Raw genomic sequence first — 19068 nt, forward strand, 5'->3', positions numbered from 1 at the left:
TGACATATTCATTCACCTAAAGACCTTGCTTAAGTGTTAGAAGTGAAAGGATTAGAAAAAGAAAGGTTTTCGAGGTCAAAATAGGTGAACTAGTCAAGAGACTGGTCAACTGACTCAATCGATCAGGGTACCAGTCAATCGATTATGCCTTCCTAGTCGAGGACTGCTCAAGGGATGCAAAAATCTTCTCTCTCTTCCAGTAGCTATGCATTCTCAATCGATGGGTACGTCCTCCTGGTTGAGGTTTGGTCGAGTCTTGGTCAAGGCCCAACGGTCACCTGTCATACATTTATTGCCTAACAGTTAGTTAATCGGTCAAACTAGAGCTCAATCGATTGAGGCTACTTTTTGATAGTTTTGGCTTTTGAGGTTAGAAACCTATAAATTGAGAGCTCCACTTCATTTATAAATAAGAGAATACCTGAAATAAATTGCCTACCTACCTGTTCTTCATTCAAAGCTCTCACTTCTTTCATTTAGTGCATGAACTCTTCACTTGCATATCATTTAATGCACCTTGTCATTCATCCTAGTATTTCCTTGTATTTGAGTTTTTATTAAGCTAGGTTGAGAGTTATCTTCATTGTGATTAAGTAAGGTGTGTGAATAAAAAGTTTCAAGTTGGTAATTACTTGAAGGATTGTGTAAGAATTGGAGCTGGAATCCAAGTGTAAAGAACCAAGCTTTAAGGATAATGGAACCCTCATTTGATTAGAAGCTTAAGGAGAGTGGACTTAGGCAAGGGGTGTCGAACCACTATAAAATTGTGTTTGCTTTCTTTAATTCTATCTCTTTACTTTTGTTCCTTATTTTGCTTTAAATTGTTGTAATCGAAAAAAAAAATTCAAAAACCCAATTCATCACCCTCTTAGGTGTTTTTCTTAATTAGATTAGCTTTATTTTCTCAGTTTTGTTTTCATACATAAACTACCATTTAGTTAGAAAAAAAATGACATAAATAAATGCATTAATAAATTGATAGTCAAAAGTAATTTGATTTTAGCTTTTTACATGCTTTCAATATCTCTAGCAAATAATAACTTACTTAAAACCATAACGTGAAGTAAGCCACATGGTATGAGCATCATTGGAACAACATTTGTTTCCACACTTCAAAGAACCAAATAGAGTGACTCAAATAAATAGCCATAACATGTGCCATTTGGCCTCAAAATTGATGATCAAGAACTTGTCCTACATTTTTTCTAATAGTTGAATGAATTAGTTAGTTTGCAACCCATTCATCACTTGTAAAAAACCTCTTCAAATTGAACTCTTTTTTAGGATCTTCAAACATATCTCATTTATGCAAGTAACTAACTATGATTGCATATAAAGACGATTAATGTTTTTACTCTAATAATTAATTATGTTATACTCTACTTTTTTTCATTGTCTTCAAACACTAGATTGATGTAATGCATATCACATGAAGTCTAGTATATATGTTAGTTACAATATCTTCCCAATCTTTACAAAGGCAAAACCATTTTTTGTGATGATTTGAACCATATATTTTTTTTTTGACTTATTTCACGTCTCTCAAAAAACTATATATTGTAGACCTCAAAATTTGTCTCAATTTTATTTTTAAGTTGATTTTGAACCCAATTTCATTCTTAGTTTTTAAATCCCCATTACATCTTATATTTTTGGTCCACTTACCATTCAATTTCATTCTCTCTCTCTCTCTCTCACCCATACCCCCCACGTCACGAGGCCATACCCCTCCGCACCCCCCTACCCCCTCCTCTCTCCTCTCTTCCTTCTTCTCGCTCTTCTCATTTTTTTTAAAAGTTTTTTTCTTTCCATTTTTTTGGGTCACCGGCCACCATTTTTCTTTTCCATTTTTTTTTCTTCTCCCTACGGCCCTTCCCAAATATTGCCAAACACTGCCACCCCACACCCCGCGAGCCACATCCCTCCTCCTCTCTTCATTTTTCCGCTCCATTATTTCTCCCATTCTTCTCCATTTTCTTTTATATCTTCATTTGTATCGCATCTTCAGCGGTCTTCGTCGCGACTACTAGTGGCATAACGTCGGCGCCCTTTCATCCCCCATTTTATCCCATTTTCTTTTATATCTTCATTTATTTGTTTATTTATCAAAAAGCCATCAACCCTCATCGCCTATTATTATTATTATTATTATTATTTATTTTATTTTTTGTTTTCCAAAAAGCATTCAACCCTCATCACCGCCAATAAGACCATCGACTAGTCGCCGTCGACCAATCGACGACCCGTTCCTCTTTTCTCTCATTCTCTCATTCTCTCATTCCCTCACTTTCCTATCACACTAATTTTCCATTATTATTATTATTATTATTATTATTATTATTATTATTATTTGATTTTAATAGTAATTGTTGTTTGTGAGATTTTAATTATTGAATTAATATGAAATTTAGGCTTTGTTAATTAATATGGAATTTGAGTTAATTTGTTATCGGAGAATTAATATGAAATTTGAGCTAATTTATTGTTGATGAATTAATTTAGATTTTGCTAATTTGGGTTAGATTAGTTGATAATTTATATAGTTATATTCATTTGAATTATTTAATTTGGACATGATATAATATTGTGGTATATTTTGGATGTGGGTTTGCATATTAAATTGGGTTGATTTTGGTTATGGGTTTAGGTTTATATATTAAATTAAGCTTCAATTATGGGAAATTAAGTTCAGACCTAATGGAATTTATTTTAATTTATCATGTTTTGGATTTTATTAATTTAACTTATATTTTGACTATTAATTTGGAAATTTTGGATTGGGGCCTATGACATGTGAAATATTTTTGTTGGGTTATATTTGCTAATTTGGGCCCATCTTGATTGACGAAATTTGCTGGACTAATTTGAATTTTGAATTTGGGTTTGAAAATTTATTGTGAATTTTATATATTAATGGATATTTACATTTGAGCTATTTTTGTTTTTGCATGGACTCATTTTGTAATTTTGTTGGTTAAGTACGAATTTATGACAAGTGAAACACAAAATTTCATAGAAGAAAGTGAGAATAAAAAAGTTGTAGGAAGAAATTGAGCTTGTTGTAAGCTTATTTGGGTACACGACTTATTTCCCACTACTATTTGATTTTATTTTTATTAGTTTTTGTAAATATTTGTTTGTATATATTTATTTTGTGTGTACAAAATTGAATATCAAACAAATCAGAAATTTTGTTTAAATAAGAGAAATAATTTAGTAAATATATTTTTAATAAAATAATAATTTTAAAATATTCTTCTTAATAAAAGAATTTTTTTAATAGTAAATATAATTACTTGTTGAACTCTTATTATCATGCTTTTGAAATGGTTAAAGAATGTCTTATTTGAAAAAAATACTCTTATAAATAAAGAATTTATTAATTATTAAACCTAATGTTACTTTAATACTACCTTCATTGAACATATATTTCACAATTTTATTTTTTGGCACTTAATGATTTGTAGATAAATGATGCAAATGGTGGAGTTAGGGAGGAAGGTAAATGGAGAACAATTAACAATTAAACTTACTTTGTATAATATGCCCTTAGATGATATTTATATTATTATAAATACTTTGTTACCATTTTGGAGATGACAAATGAATATTGTAACACCACTTTTTTCTTATAAAACCAAGAAATAAATAAATCGACTAGTTGGTGAAAATTTTTATTTTCTTAGTTGTGAGTAAAAAGGAAATATTATGTTTCGATTTGGTCGGGTGATTAAAAAATAATTTTTTGTTTTTAAAAATGGAATATTATTTTTAATAATTCATAAAACCGTTTGATTATCATTCTCTTTTTCGAGTTTTTAAAAACAAAGTGAAATAAATAATGGTTTTTAGAGAACAAGTAGAAATTATTTTCACTGATTTTTAAAAACAAAAGAGAAATGTACAGGATTAAAAAAAATTCATATAAAACAAGTAAAATTAAACATGATATCATTATTCTTCTTTGTTAAAAATTTAATATTAATACAAAAAATCTTCAAATATGATATTCCTTTAAATTATATGTATTTTTATGATTTTTATTTTAACTTAATAAAATTTTTTCAATAATCAAATAATTTTCAAATCAAACTATACTTTATATATAAAATTTTTTAATTTTAAAAAATAATTTAAAACTTAAATATTATTTAATTAGTATTAGAAAGTTAATGAGCTCAATGACATTAGAAGGTCATGAAACTCAATAAAATGTAATTCGTTTTTGAATGTATTGGTTAGTTTCTTCAAATCAAACAAGATTCAATACGTTGGATTCATCGATAACAAGTCTAATAATTTTTTAAAATAATTTGAAACTTAAGTAATGATCTAATTAGTACTAGAAATTTATGGATAAAAATTAATATAGAATGACTCTATTTTTTTTTCTTTTTACATAAAACTACATTTTTATGATTTTTTTTTACTAGATAAATAAAATCCAAATAAAACAACAGTTAATGCAACAAATTTATTAATAAGTTTAGTAATTTTTAAAAATAATTTGAAATTCAAATAATGATTTAGTTAATATAAAAAATTTATGGACAAAACATGGTCTAAAATGACTTTATTATTTCTTTTTCATGTAAAATCATATATTTTTTTTCTAGACAAATAAGTTTGAAATTAAACAAGATTTAATGCATTAGATTTATTAGTGAGTCTACTAATTTTTAAAAATAATTTGAAACTCAGATAGTGAACTAGTTAATACCAGAAAATTATGAACAAAAATTAGTTTGAAACGATTCTATTGTTTCTTTTCTACGTAGGATCATATTTTTCCTATTTTTATTCACTAGACAAATAAAATCTAAATTAAACATGACTTAATGTGTTGGATTCATTAATGAGTTTAGTAATTTTTAAAAATAATTTATGACTCAAATAATGAACTCATTAGTACTGACAATTTTTTGATAAGTTGGTTTATGATGACTCTATTGTTACTTTTTCTTTTTTACACATAAATATATTTTTATAAATCTTCTCACAAAAGAAAAAGAGAAAAGACATTCAAATCAAATGACATTTTGTATTGAACTTATTATTGAGTTTAATTTTTTTTTAAATAAATTGGAACTCAAAAATAAATCTAATCACTAGAAAAAATTATAAATGAAAATTGATATATCATGAGTCATGATTTTTTTTCCCTCTTATATACACAATTATATTTTTTTGAATTTTCTAACTAGGCAAATAGATTCTAAATTAAGTGAAATATAATTAATGATTTAATTTTTTTTAATGAATCTTTTAATTTTTAAGAATAATTTGAAATTCAAAAAACTAATATTATTAATTACATATTAAATTAGAACATTTCATAATACATTGTTGGTAATTGAGTATTAAATATGTACATAAATTGAATATTTTCACTTATTTATATGATAAAAAGTTAAATTTTATTTGTTATTTATTTTGAATAAGTATTATTAATAAATATTATTTTTAAATTATTATTATTATTCATTTTTAATCAAAAAAAGAAATCAATTATACTTTTAAGAAGTTAGTACCCATATTTTTGACATATAATAAAATAATATATATATATATATATATATATATTTATAAAAATATTATGATATTACTATTCATGATTTACTAAAAACTATTTATTTTTAATTTACTTTTAATTACAAAACTAATTTGATTTTTAATAAGACTTGAGTTAAATTTAATTAATATTATATAAATTTAATTTATAATGTTTTTACAAATCCAAAATAAAAAGTTATTTTTAAACATAACTTATCCAAACAATTTTTTTTGTTTTTTATTTTTAAAAACAACTTCCAAACACCTTATTTTTATAAGATTCTAAAAGAGTAAGATTCTAAAAGAGTATGGTCTTTTGTTTTAAAATTTAATAACTATTTTAAAAAACAAGCTTAGAAAACATGCCAAATGAGCTTTTATATTTCATGTTTTAAAAGTCATCACTTCAATTTGGACTTTAGTCTTTTATTAAAGTTAAAATTACCTCCCAAATGAGCCCTTAAGCATTAATTTAATTTATTTAAATTTTCAAGAAAGGAGATGCAAATGGCCGGTGTAGTAATTGTTTTTTAAAACAATTTGAAAAAAAATAGTTTTTAAAAACTGTTATGTGATTTTGTAAAACAAAAGACTGTTTAGAAGTCTAAAATATTTTTAACATATTTTTAATATATTTTAAAAACAATTTTTATATTTAATTACTTTACATATTTGTACAATTATTTCTTAAAACAATATTTAGAAAATAAGTGAAAATAAAAAAAATAATTAAAAAATATTTTATAAAAAGACTAGATAATATTATGAAAAATAGTTTTTAGTTGTCAAAGGCATTTTCTTTGTTTTTTTTTTTGTTTTTAGTGTGAAACAACCTTTCAATCTGTTTTCTATCTTTGTTTTGTTTTTGTGTTTTTGTTTTGTTTGTTTTTATTTTTCTCATTTTGCATCATATGAAAATATAAAGAATTAAAAATTTGAAGGCCTAATTAAAGGAATAAAAAAAATAAAATCTTTAAGAATCATTTGTCCGTCTCAAGCTGTCTCAAACCGCCATAGACTATATAAGGCTTTTTTCCTTAGTCTGACCCAATAGAAAAATAGGAAAAAGGGCGATGGGTGTGTTGGTGCCTTGAGACTTGAGTGGTACGCTTGCTTCTTATTCTCTTCTCATTTATTAATTTGTGGGATGTATTTTTTTCTTTTCTTTTTGTTTGTTTTGACCTAAATGGGAAAAAATTTACTGTCAATTTAAACCCTTTTCTTAATTTTTCATCTCAATTTGATAACCTTTTGCTTTTGATTTCTCTCCTTTTTGGTTGATTGTATTGGTGAGATAATGTTAGGCTGTTAGTGCTAATGGGTTTAATCTATTTTATTGTTTCGTGTGGGTTTGGATGACTTTGGATATTGGATTGTGCCTGTGTGGTTGCCGAGAAATGGTTCGGGTAAGGTGCTTTGTAGAGTTTTTGGGTATGTTTGGCTGCTGAGAAATGGGTCTTGGAACTTGTTTGCATGGTGGGAGTGGCTTTGAACGGGTTTTTGGCGAATTTTGTTTTTGATTTCTTTCCTTTATGTTCTACCGTATGGGTAAGATGATGTCAGTTTCTATGATTTGAATATATTTTATCACTTTGTGGTGTTGGATGAGTTGGGGGTGTCAGGCTATGGTCTGTTTGGTTGCTATGAAATGAGTCGGGGAAGTTGGTTTTATAGGTGGTGGGTGTTTTGAGTCAGTTTTGGGTGTGTTTGGCAGCTCAGAAATGGCTATGGAAACTTGTTTGCTTGCGCAATAGGAGTAGTTTTTTTTGTCCTTTTCTATTGTTTCAGTGTGTTAGTGAGATGATCTCAGTGTTGATGATTTTAATCTATATTGTTTATTTGTATTGTTTTAGAGGAGTTTGGATGTTGGATTGCGCACTGTTTGGTTCCCGAGAAATGATTGGGGAAGGGTTTTATTTATTTATTTATTTATTATTATTATTTTTTTAGTTTTACTTTTTTCATTTAGTATGAGTTCTGACCAAGTTTGCATATGTTTCTTGCCAAGAAATGGCTCTCGGAAGTTGTTTGCATGGTTAGTGTAATTTTGAATGAGTTTGGCTGTGTTTGATTGCTGAGAAATGAGTATAGGAAGTTGTTTGCTTGCAAGTTGGTGTGGTTTTGAATCAGTTTGAGGGAATTTATATTCTTTAACAACATTTGCAGATGAAAATGGGAAACTTTAATGAAATTTGGAAAATAAAAGGTGACACTTTAACTACATCTGGAAATGGAATTGGGAGAAATAATAATTTTGATAGTTCTAGGAGGGATTCTGTTTAAAAATAAATGTACATTTTAGGGAACACAATTGTGAATTGTTTTCTGCGAAGTTTTTTGTTATGATGGTAGTTGGAACTTGCCACCATTATGCTAATCATAATTCCTGGGAGAAAGATTACGGTTAGTTGGATTCTTGGAAAACACAGAGAAAGGGGAAAAAATAGGAACATATATCAAATTCTCGGAAAATGAAATACAACAAAAATTATTTGAGGACTTCTGCATTTTTTCAAATACTTCATTTTTCATTTAAAATGCTAATAAAGTTGGAGAAATACTGAAAAAGGAAATTTATTGAGTTCAAACTTGTTTTAGTTTTATTTTTCTTTCCCATTTACCTCCAACTTCCCTTTCCCACTTGCAATTTCTGATGTCCAAATAAAGCCATAAAAATTAAAAAGGAGGAAATTATGAGAGAATGTTGCATATAGATGTAGCTTTGCTTGTTTGTATTTTTTTCCCCTTTAGGCAAAACTGGGGCAAAATCATGAGTAATGAATGGGTATTATAAAATTTCTTGTGAAGAGATTTCAGGGTTTATTATTTTATTTTATAAATTTTTTAAGACATATTTTGGGATGTTTTACACTCAATCAGCCTCTGTTTTCTTTATTTTTCTGGAGGTAGATCTTTCCATCATAGTCCTAAACCTCTTTTTAAGATTAAAGCTTGACCTAAACACCCGAAAGCCTATAGTATTTGCAATCCTCAAAATTGTTTATCCAAAATTCAGGTTTTGTTTCATAAGGTTTTTGAAATTAGTTCTCAAAATTAGTTTTTGATGAATAAAATTAGTTTTTAGGAACAAAATTTTGTTTGGGAATTCAAAGATAAAAAACAATTTTCCAGGTCTATTCCCTGTGAAGATATTTTGCAATTATATACAACACAAAAGCTCTCAGCTTATTCTCCATATTTCTAATTGATACTAAGAAGTGAGAGCACTCTGTAAAAAAATCTGAAAGCACCTCAAACTTGTTATTAAAAATCACCTTGTTTTCAAAACAAATTTTCAAAAAATTGTTTTAATATGAACTTTGCCAAATGTGCTTTTGATGTTAGAAAGCCATTTTATTTTAAAGAACAGAAAACTATTTTTAAAAACAGTTTCCGAATAGTTCCTTAGCTAATTATTGTCTCTCAACTGTGCCTTTTTCTATCTATATTTCATTAGTAAACCCTGAAATTATTTTTCTTGCTGCACGAACTAATTATTGTAACCTTTTCTAAACAATGGCCCACTAATAGAGAGATTCTGGAGAACAAATTCAAGGTTTAATTGCTGTATTGCTTCTACATTTGGTTCTGATGTGTTGGTAAGATATATGAGAACATCTCTTCTAAATCATTGGCACTCATAATTATTGCCAACTGTTTGAATATTGAAGGTTTTTGTCCGTATTTGGATAAGAAGGTTTTTTCCCCACTCCCTTATTATCCTGAAACTTTGGCACAAAATTTATCACTAAATATTCTTAAATAACTGTGGGAGTATCATTAATTGTGTATCTGTACATTGATCTATCTTAGTTGGAATTTGGTTCAACTATTGTTGGAAAACTGGAACTTCCCATAACAGTACTATGTCATTGCCTGAACTAAAGCAATCAACTGCATCTGTATTTTCACTTTTCCTTGGATATCCTAAATGTAATGCTTTCTTCCCTTTTATTTGCATGTCTTTTTTTGGGGAGTAGTGTAATATAATATACTTGTAATAACAAATTTGTAGTGTCAGGTTAGTTGAATATTTTTCTTGCACTAAGCCAATGATAATAATAATTTCTTTTTCCTCTGACTAAAGCAATTTTCATTTGTGCAGTCAAGACAGTATATATAATCTATTATACTCTCAAATAGTTATCACTTGAAAGGGTTCCATGGCAGGTAATGGCCTGCCATCTCTGGGTCGTGTGAAACTCTGCGATCTGATTGCTTGTGAAGGCCTTCCTTCTGATTCTTATAAGTTATCTGTGTCCACTTTGTCACAATCACTAGCTCAATATTCTGCTGCTATCATTCAATTTCCTTCAAGTGATGGAGCCCTTCTAAGGTCTGGTTTGGATTCTGCTCACCTCTACTTCCATCAAAGAGCATCTTACCCAGCTGCAGATATGATCCATAACAATGAATCTCGTGAGTGGTGCAAGACCTCTGGTTATTATGCAGATCCGCAACAGTGGCAAGAAACCTATGATTTCAGACCAGGCTTAACTCCTCCAGAATCAAATAGCGGTTTGGAATTCCCTCCAGCTGGTTTGCCAGATATATTTTCTCTGCTTGGCAAAGCAGCTCGGGATATTCTGGATGCTATCAGCTTCTATTTGAACTTGCGTAGCTCGCCTTTTACTGAAATACTCGATAATGTTCCCTTGAGAAGTCGTGAAATATCATCTTCTGTACTGTCTGTTTGCTGTTATGGAAGGCCATCCTTTCAGGGACCACAACATCATAATTTAACTACCCAAGAGGATGGCCAATTAGTTATGTTTTCTGATCATGAGCACCAAGTTGATAAAAGCCTGATAACACTTGTCAAGTCAGATAAAGCAGGCTTACATGTAAGAGACTTTCATGGTCGTTGGATTCTTGTGGATGGGGATCTTGGTCCCCAAGAAGCCATTGTTTATCCTGGACTCGCACTCTACCAGGCAACTGCTGGCTATGTTGGCCCTGCACTACACCGAACAGAGATTAGTAATATGCAGGGTAATATGTATGGACGATGCTCTCTAGCTTTCAAACTCATGCCCAAATCCATGACCAGTCTCAATTGTTCGGAGATGAGGGCAGCTGGTCATGGGGTTGAAGCTCAGTTTCAGCTTCCAGTACCAGTGGATGACTTTATGCAGAGATCCCACCCCACCGAGCAACTTTTTAACAGAAACAATTTCCCAAGTTTCAATTTTCCTACAGCCCAAGATGGTAGGCTCTCAGTTTTTAAATGAAAATGTTCACTTTTTAGTTGCTGAAGTAGTATGAAATTGCATAACATGTTTGGATGGACTAATTAAAAATTATTGCTTAAAAATAGTTCTTTTAGTGATATATACCGTCTTTGGTTCTCTTTTTTGGCTGAAGTGGGGCTCCATGTCACCCTGAAGCAATGTTTTATTCCTTCACAAAATCAGTTGCCTTTTACTATGGAAAAGTATTGACATTAGGACTCTGTTTTCTTCTCTGTTTATCTCATTTATTATCATTTTTTATTCTCCTTGACCTCTTCTATATTTTTAGCCATCATAGCTAATTTGTTATCATTTGTATTGTTATCTTCTATATATATATTGGTAATTAATAATTGAAAGTTTCATAAAAGAAAGGAATGTATGAACCATGAGTCCCTACCAAGAATAAGATGACTGACATTGTGATTCAGCCCTATCCTAATAAAAAGCATGATGAGGTTTGAGCTCTATTTGAACCCTTGAACAAACTACTCTAAAGAAAGTTCAATATGAGGCCTAAGAACCATGCTCCGTTGTGGTTCATTATTTCTTCCACATGTACTTCCTTTTCCTTAAAGATTATTTTATATTTTTTGCTTCAATATATGTAATCCAGAAACAGAAATGTTTCCCACATCACATGGACCTAGATAACTAAGGCCTGACTTGTCCATCTGTAGAGTTGGCTATAACCTAATGAATCTCAGATCTACCAAAAAAAGCTCATGCTTATGTTGAACAAGAATGCATAATGAACTACACTATGGTCAACAGATTTTGAATATGATGCCAAAGAACACAATTATTTGAAACTGTTCAATTTTCTGCTGTGGTAGATGTGTTAGTATTACTGACTTGGTCATCCATCTTTTAAGTTGTTTCTTGCCTTTATTGAATTGTGGTGATCTGTTCCTTTTTTCCAAAACTCAGTTGTGAACTATTGGAATTCCATGCATGGTAAACATTCCTATCTTTCCAGTTGTGGTTGTCAACTTTTAAATACTAGTGTATATTATTTTCCTATTTTTTGTAGTATATGTTGTGTTTTAAGTTTTTTTTTTTTTTGGCTTTTTTCTCTTCTTATATATATACTGAACATTTACTGGAAAAATATTTGTACATTTATGAAACATATACATTGCAAGAATGAAGTATTCAACATTTATGCAACCAGTTTCATGAAAGATAGATTGAAAAGGTAAATATAGGTATTCATCAACATATCTCAACGCTAAATGCTAGATTTTTTTTATGAAGTCAACTTAACAAAATATGACACTTTAATGTAGAGGTGCATTATAAAATTCACAAAATGAACTTTCTAGATTATGAACTATAATTTTAACATCCAAGTTTCAATTAGTTTGCTAATACTGTTTTGTTAAAATGACTGAGTTCCTAAAAGTCAACAGCCAATATACTAAGAAATGATGTTCATGTACAACCATGACTATATGCGTATGTTTGTGTTTTATGTTCAAGGTTTAATTTTTCAAGGTCATTAATTATCCATCCTAAAGTGACCAAAAGAAGCTCAAAAAAGAAAAAAAAAAAAAAAGCCTATATGTTAAAAACTTCTCATTCTTCATCATCTTCCTTAAGATAGCATACTGAATTTGAAATACATGTCTTTTGTTCTCATATATGTCATTATTTATCAGAGCAATAATGCTACTTAGGCTTCAATCTTTAGCATTTGCCTTTAACATGTATTATACAATTCCACCTAAAACATGCTCTCTTTTCTTGTCCTTTTTGTCTTACTATTTTTCTGTACTATGTATCCTAATTTTTGTTGTCATTTTTTTTTGTTACATAAGGGAAATAAATAGAAAAAAATATACCCACATAAGGGCCACATTTGTATTTCAATAGTGAAGTATTTTACCAGCTTTAATAAAGATAGTGAACTTAAAAGAGGTAAATGTAGACATTCATCATTATTAGACATGTGAAAGCATTGAATGTTAAAAGGTATGGTAATTTTTTTTTTTTTGATCAGATAAAGATGTAGTAACCTTGAATTTAAAAATATGACAATTTAATGGATTTCTACATCAAAAATCCACAAAATAAACTGTTTGAACAATAATTTTAGTTCCAAGCTCCAATTGGTCTAATAATGAATTTTATTATACTAAAAATTTCAAGTTCCTAAAAATCTACAATTAATACACCAAAATACAAATTATGGATGTTAATGCCTTGAAGTGCATATTTATTGGCTTGCTGGTTTTATTTATGTATTTATTTTTGGGCCTAATAAAAAAATGGATGTTTCTGGGATATCCACGGGTTGAGCAGTTCTATCTATTTGCATTGCTATTTGTATTTCTGTCTTGAAACAGTTTTGTTTACTGTTTCTTTCTGTGAATATGAGTTTAGTCTGGTCAATCCCCAAATTACATTGATTGAGGTGTGCGGAGTAAGTATTAATGCCATATCTTTCTCTTCCTGATTTTTTCCTCATTTCATGTTCCACAAAAATTGAAATACTAAAAACTTCCCAAACAACTCAATTGTTATCCATCTCAAATGCAGTTTTCATCTTGTTCCCTCCTCTCTCTCTCTCTCTCTCTTTCCCCCTCCCTTTGCCATTTATGATTTCCTTGTTTTTGTTGGTATATACAAAGATGGCCCTAAAACTAATAGGATGAACCTCAAAAATGACAACATATTGAACAATAGACCAAGTGTCATTTTTGCATGTCTGCTTGCTCCCTAATAGACAATTTCTGGATCTGCCCCTGGTTGAGTTTCTCAATTGCAGAACAAAATGAAAGATAAAAGAATGGTGCAGTAGATTCTTATTTATTTATTTATTTTTTAATTTGGTTTTTTAATTTTTTATTATAAGCACCTTGGATATAATCTTGAGGAGAAAGCTGTCAATTTGGCACGGTAAAATAGCATTTTTGCAAATAAAGATTAAGTCTTATGGAGCCTTATTTCTCAGAGCCCATTTTGGTTCAAGGTGTAAACTAAACACCTTAAGGTATAAGTGCTTGGCCTTAAGGACCCTCTAGCCTTGTGCTAAGTTAGTCAAAGGTGTGCTCTCAATCACTGGGGATAGAAGCAAACATAGAAACTAGTTGTTGCACTTCTCCCATCAGATGATTGTTATTATTTATATTTTGAGTTGTCACTTCATTCTCAAAATTTATGAATTCATTTGGAGCTCTGCTTTACTTTAGGTTAATCCTTCATCAATGTTTCCATTAACTGGATCAGCTCACTGGTTAATTACTTATTCAAATTATACTACTTATGTAACTAGAATGTTTTACATATTTATATGTCTATATTGATAAAGGTCAATATCAGCTGTAATTATAGTAGGGTATAATTCATATCTCGGCATGTTTGATATCCTTGACATGCCAATTTATGAACATGGTAAAGATGATGCAAGCTTAATAATTGCAGCATCGTAGTTTGGACTCTCATGAAGTTGGTTTCTTGTTCAATTGGCATTTTGTAGAGAAGTCAGCCTTGTGAGGTTCAAATGGTTACAACTCTGATAGAACAGTTAGGCAATACAAACGCCATTTCTATATCATTTTAGCAGAGAGCAGTCACCACATCATAAGTTGCCAATGCCATTTTTTTTCTGGGTAAAAAGAGAGAATCGTAACAATATTTTATTGCCATTGTCAGTTGTATCACCAAGAAAATTGAAATCCTAACAATATTTTATTGCCATTGTCAGTTGTATCACCTTTGTATAGGATTATTTTTTTTGCTATTTTGTTTTGAGTATTTATTTTTGTGTTTAGCTCTTAGTAAGAAGTTTTTAATAACAGGTCCTTGGATCGATGAAATGCTGGTACAGGATCTATGAAGCCCTTGATGAGGAGGAGGAAGAATAATTCTAGATGCAAACCTCTCCCACCTTCCAAGAGGTTACGACTAGAGGCACAAAGAGTTCTCAAGGAGAGAGTTCAGGATATTGCAGATAAGAAGGGCATCAAGTTGAGGTTCTGTAATCTGAAGGAATGTGAGAGTCACATCCATACACTTGACAGTCCTTGTGCCAATACAAGAATGGAGATCGGGTGGCCACCAGGGGTTCCATTTGTTCATCCTCATGATCTACCAAACAAGGCAAAGATTGGTTTTCTTGAAGCATATGAACCTGGTTGGACAGCCACTCATGATATGGAGTTAAGTCTAATAGAACCTGGACAGGCCAGTCAACACTCGGCTAACTGTAACTGTAACTCTCCTGTTCAAGTTCTATATACACATGAGAACACATTCTTTTGGACCAAACTTTTGTTCTGTGCTTAACATGCATCTACCCATTAACATGAGCATAATGCATGCATGGTCCTCAATATTCATAGAGTAATGCTGTTTCTCTACCACTTTTACCACATGCTTTATTATCTCAATGCATGGAAATGGTGATTGGATGTATTCAGAAAGTGCTTAAAATGCATTCAGTTCAAAAGGTTTTTGGCTTCTAAACACCACTTATCACTTTGCAATGTGGTAAAAATATTAGGAAGAATGGCATTGTCCAATTGGACCATCATTGTTATGTTCCAATTTTATTGATTGGATTCTATATATCATGAGCATGCTTGTTTTGTTACAAACTTTCTGTTCTCTGCTATACATGCATGTATGCACATGTAACACGATCATGAGATGATGTCAGCTAGCTTGCCCTGAATATTGGAAAATCACTCTGTAATTCATGTTCTGTTAATCATTTTGTTTCTTAGGTCCTGTTGTAAATAGAAAAAACATATTATTTTTAGGCGGTTGAGAAATGTTGTGATGTTCACACAGTACAAAATGTTTAGCAGTGTATAGAATGATGTTGCAGTGACAGATGTTTCTGTGAATTGAGAAATGCTAGAGGATTTGTAGGTTGAAAATTCTCCAATTCACTTGGCAATCTACTGAATATGTTAAAAAAACATAAAATAGTCTTGGTTTTCCAAGTATATCTTTACATAGATTTTGTGCTGACAAAGTTTGTTTCTTTACAAATATAATGTGTTGAGAAGCCCTAGATTGTATCCTTCGGATAGAAAGAGATACCATTTTCGATTAGGACATTAAAACAAATTATCATGCTCATCTTCTATAAAATGTAAGAAAATGGTTATAGTTATAATTTTAACCTTCATTAGATTTTAATATCTACCATTAAAAAAATAAGACAGACAGATATCATTGGACCTTTGTGTTTTATTTTTAAATTTTTTAAGAAAATTTTAGTTTTGCACTTTCATTTATATTAACAAAATTTTATGTTCATTCTTGTGTTTGCAGGAATCAATCTCCATAACTTCTGATGTGTGGCCACCCTTGATCAGCTTGTGATTATTTGTAGCTGCTTGATTCTCTCTCACCATGGTTCTGAGACATTGTCATCCTCAACTGGAAATCTTATATTCCTCATCCGGGACTAGTTGGTGTGCCATACTCTTGAGTTTGTCCTTCATTCTCAGCTGACCTTACAGGGAATCATGACCCAGTAATAGATTGCTTGTATTTAGATGATTTTGAGGGAACTTGGATTAGTTTCTTGCAGTTTCCTCTGAACTAATTGTGTTACAGAATCACCAGGGAAGACTTACTTGTGGCTGACCTTTATAAATCCTCTGAAGTTTTGTACTATGAGCTATACCACTCACCAACTCTGTTTGAAAGAGAGAACGGGAATTGTTTGGATATCCTCACCTACTTGAGACACATTAGTACAGGTTTTATTGCAATGTTTTCTGCTTCGATTGTCCCAACTGCTATTTATGGAGAATGTGAGCTTACGACTAATAAGGGTTCGCAATGTTTCCTAGTTGTACAAATTTACCAGTACCGATCTCTTTTGTTGGATTGGTGACTATCCGATATTTAAATATGAGATGTGCTGTTTCTGATGGTCGCACTTCCATCATGGTGTTTTTTCTTGGATTTTCATTATTACTGTTTCTGACTGATTTCTGTATGATGATCCATGGGATTTTGATAATAAGCAAGTTTTACTTCCTATTCTGATTTCTCGGAGTTGGGATTTTCTTTTGTGATGAGCAGCTAGGTCTTTGATACTGCATTTTTTATTATGGGATGATTTTGAAACCAAATGACCCATGAAGAACAGCTAACAGAGTCTTGTGATCTCTTAACCTCAAAACACATTTGCTTTCCTAGTGGTGGAGCCTTTAGCTAGACAGATTTTTGGTATTGCTGTGTTCATTTTGTTTCAATACCTCCTTCAAGGCAAAACCCAGTTTCTCTTCTCTCCAGTGAATATGTTTTTCCTTCTGATTTATCCTTCTACCAAATGCCCAGACTTCATCCTATTTGTACAACCCCTTCATCTTTTGCCGAAACAATTTCTCCTGGGAAAGTTGCTGGTGTAAATTTTCTTTAATTTTACAACTTTCATTAATTTTAGTAATTTTTTTAAGAGAAATTTTAAAAAATTTCATAATTTCATTGATGAATTGTAAGGTTTTCTTTTGATAATTAGTTGAGAGTGATACAACTTTTAGTTTAAGTATATATATATATATGATATGTTAATATAACTATCTCACGGTGGTTGTCGTTTGATGGTTGGAATTTTGATAAAGTCAAAACAAAATATAAGTTATAAATGAAAAATTAACCTTTCTTATAATGTATAAAGTTATTATAAGGTAAAATTTTGTTTAAAAAAGAAAGTGAAGGTTTATTTGGGAGCATGTCTCAGCAGACTTTTGGCTTTGCCCAATGTGCAGGGGACAATGGGGCATGTTAGAGAGTTGTGATATAACTCAAATTCATGCAATAAAAAACCATTGATATGAGAGTTGAACTTGGCACCATAGGCATGATACACTAATTCACTCTATTTGCATGATACTTTAGAATATAGAAGTCATTTGTAGGAATGTTTAACTGAAAATCGACTTATATAAGTAATTCTTATTTATTTACTCATCAATACTTTTTTTCTTGATGTTTTGACTCAATTTCTTATCATTAAACACCTACTTATTTATTTAGTTATTTATGAAAAAAGAATGAGATATTGGTAGAAATTACAAATTAGAATAATTGAAATATTTGCTTGTGTTTATCAATTTCATATCCAATAAGATGGGGCCTTCACTGCAACCTAACTCGAGGGCCATGGCTGGCGTGTTGCCCACATTGACGAAAATGCTGACAGATTCTATGAGATTGCAGTTCGCTTTCATAGCGAGTTTATCTTACGGCCACTCTTGAAAAAAAAAGTGAAAGGAGAACCCCTTTGTTTTTATAAAGAATTTGATGATACGCTACATGGATGGCCGCACAATAACAGTAACAAGATCATAACTCATTTAGGTGATCCTTCTAAAGAATTTTAACAAATTGCAAGGTGAGAGAGTATATTGTTTGGTTTTGTTGTTGTTATTATTATTATTGTTATTTTGTGTCATATTTTTGTTTTGTATTGTGTTTGATTTTATGTTTTTTAACATTCTCAGGGATATTTTAAGAGATGTTATTTTTGTCTTAGATAAAGGCATACATCATGGAAATTTAAAGAGAAAAAATGTGGTTATAAAAGAGGGGAGGGCAAAATTGATTTGTATTTCTAATGATCATCATATCAGTGGTCTCATTGCTTTCACAGACTTTATGAGAAGCATTTTAGCAAAAGAAAGGGTACAACTCCGAACTAGGGATTTTGATGATTTCCTTAGCTTGTTGGAGGGGTCCCATTTTTCTAGGTGACAAAAAATTGTTATAACTTGTTTATTTTATATTTTAATTTATTAATTTGATATTCTCTATTTTTAACTTAAATTTTCTATTGTATGCAGACGAAGGATGCTCAACTTACCTCTACACCCCATATTTTTGGGGCCTTCTGGAAGTTTTTTTATCAGTTAGTTGCCAATGATATTCTCGATTTTTAAGGGTAGGACTGGTGGAAATTGTCTTGGCAAAGATGCATAAGTGGACTCATCAACGGGACTGGACTCAATATGTGCCTAATGAAGGCCGATTTGTTGCTAATGAAGGCCGATTTGTTGCTATATTGCAAAAGACTGCAAATGTATCAGATGATGTACAGCATTTCTAAGATAAGGCGAAATGTAGTCGTCCATGCTAATAAGGTTGGTATAAATTTTTAAATCTCGAGTTTTATATTCTGTTCTTAGTTGTAATTAACTTAGTTAAATGCTTTCGTTTTTTGTTTATGGCGTAGGGCGTTGCTAAAAGGAGGAAGTTGGCCTCACACACCAGCTTGAATACGTGGATTGCGGACATTGTGGAGGAGGTTGTTGCTCGC

The 19068-nt window shown here is 30.6% G+C and overlaps 1 protein-coding gene across 7 annotated transcripts; it reads left to right on the top strand.

Moving 5' to 3' along the window:
* The first annotated feature begins 6582 nt into the window (after positions 1 to 6582).
* Positions 6583 to 16470, top strand: LOC117909148. Of its 7 annotated transcripts, none has more exons than XM_034823041.1 (4): positions 6583 to 6657; positions 9659 to 10761; positions 14617 to 14972; positions 16071 to 16470. In XM_034823041.1, exons 2-4 carry the CDS (start codon positions 9717 to 9719, stop codon positions 16119 to 16121), a joined length of 1452 nt encoding a protein of 483 aa, XP_034678932.1. In that variant the 5' UTR covers positions 6583 to 6657; positions 9659 to 9716; the 3' UTR covers positions 16122 to 16470. The 7 variants fall into 7 exon arrangements, with proteins under 7 accessions (XP_034678932.1, XP_034678931.1, XP_034678933.1 ...); XM_034823040.1 differs by lacking the exon at positions 6583 to 6657 and adding an exon at positions 6768 to 7101; XM_034823042.1 differs by lacking the exon at positions 6583 to 6657 and adding an exon at positions 6768 to 6959.
* The last annotated feature ends 2598 nt before the right edge of the window (positions 16471 to 19068 follow it).

This window comes from Vitis riparia, chromosome 19, assembly GCF_004353265.1.
Source record: "Vitis riparia cultivar Riparia Gloire de Montpellier isolate 1030 chromosome 19, EGFV_Vit.rip_1.0, whole genome shotgun sequence".
Lineage (NCBI taxonomy): Eukaryota > Viridiplantae > Streptophyta > Magnoliopsida > Vitales > Vitaceae > Vitis > Vitis riparia.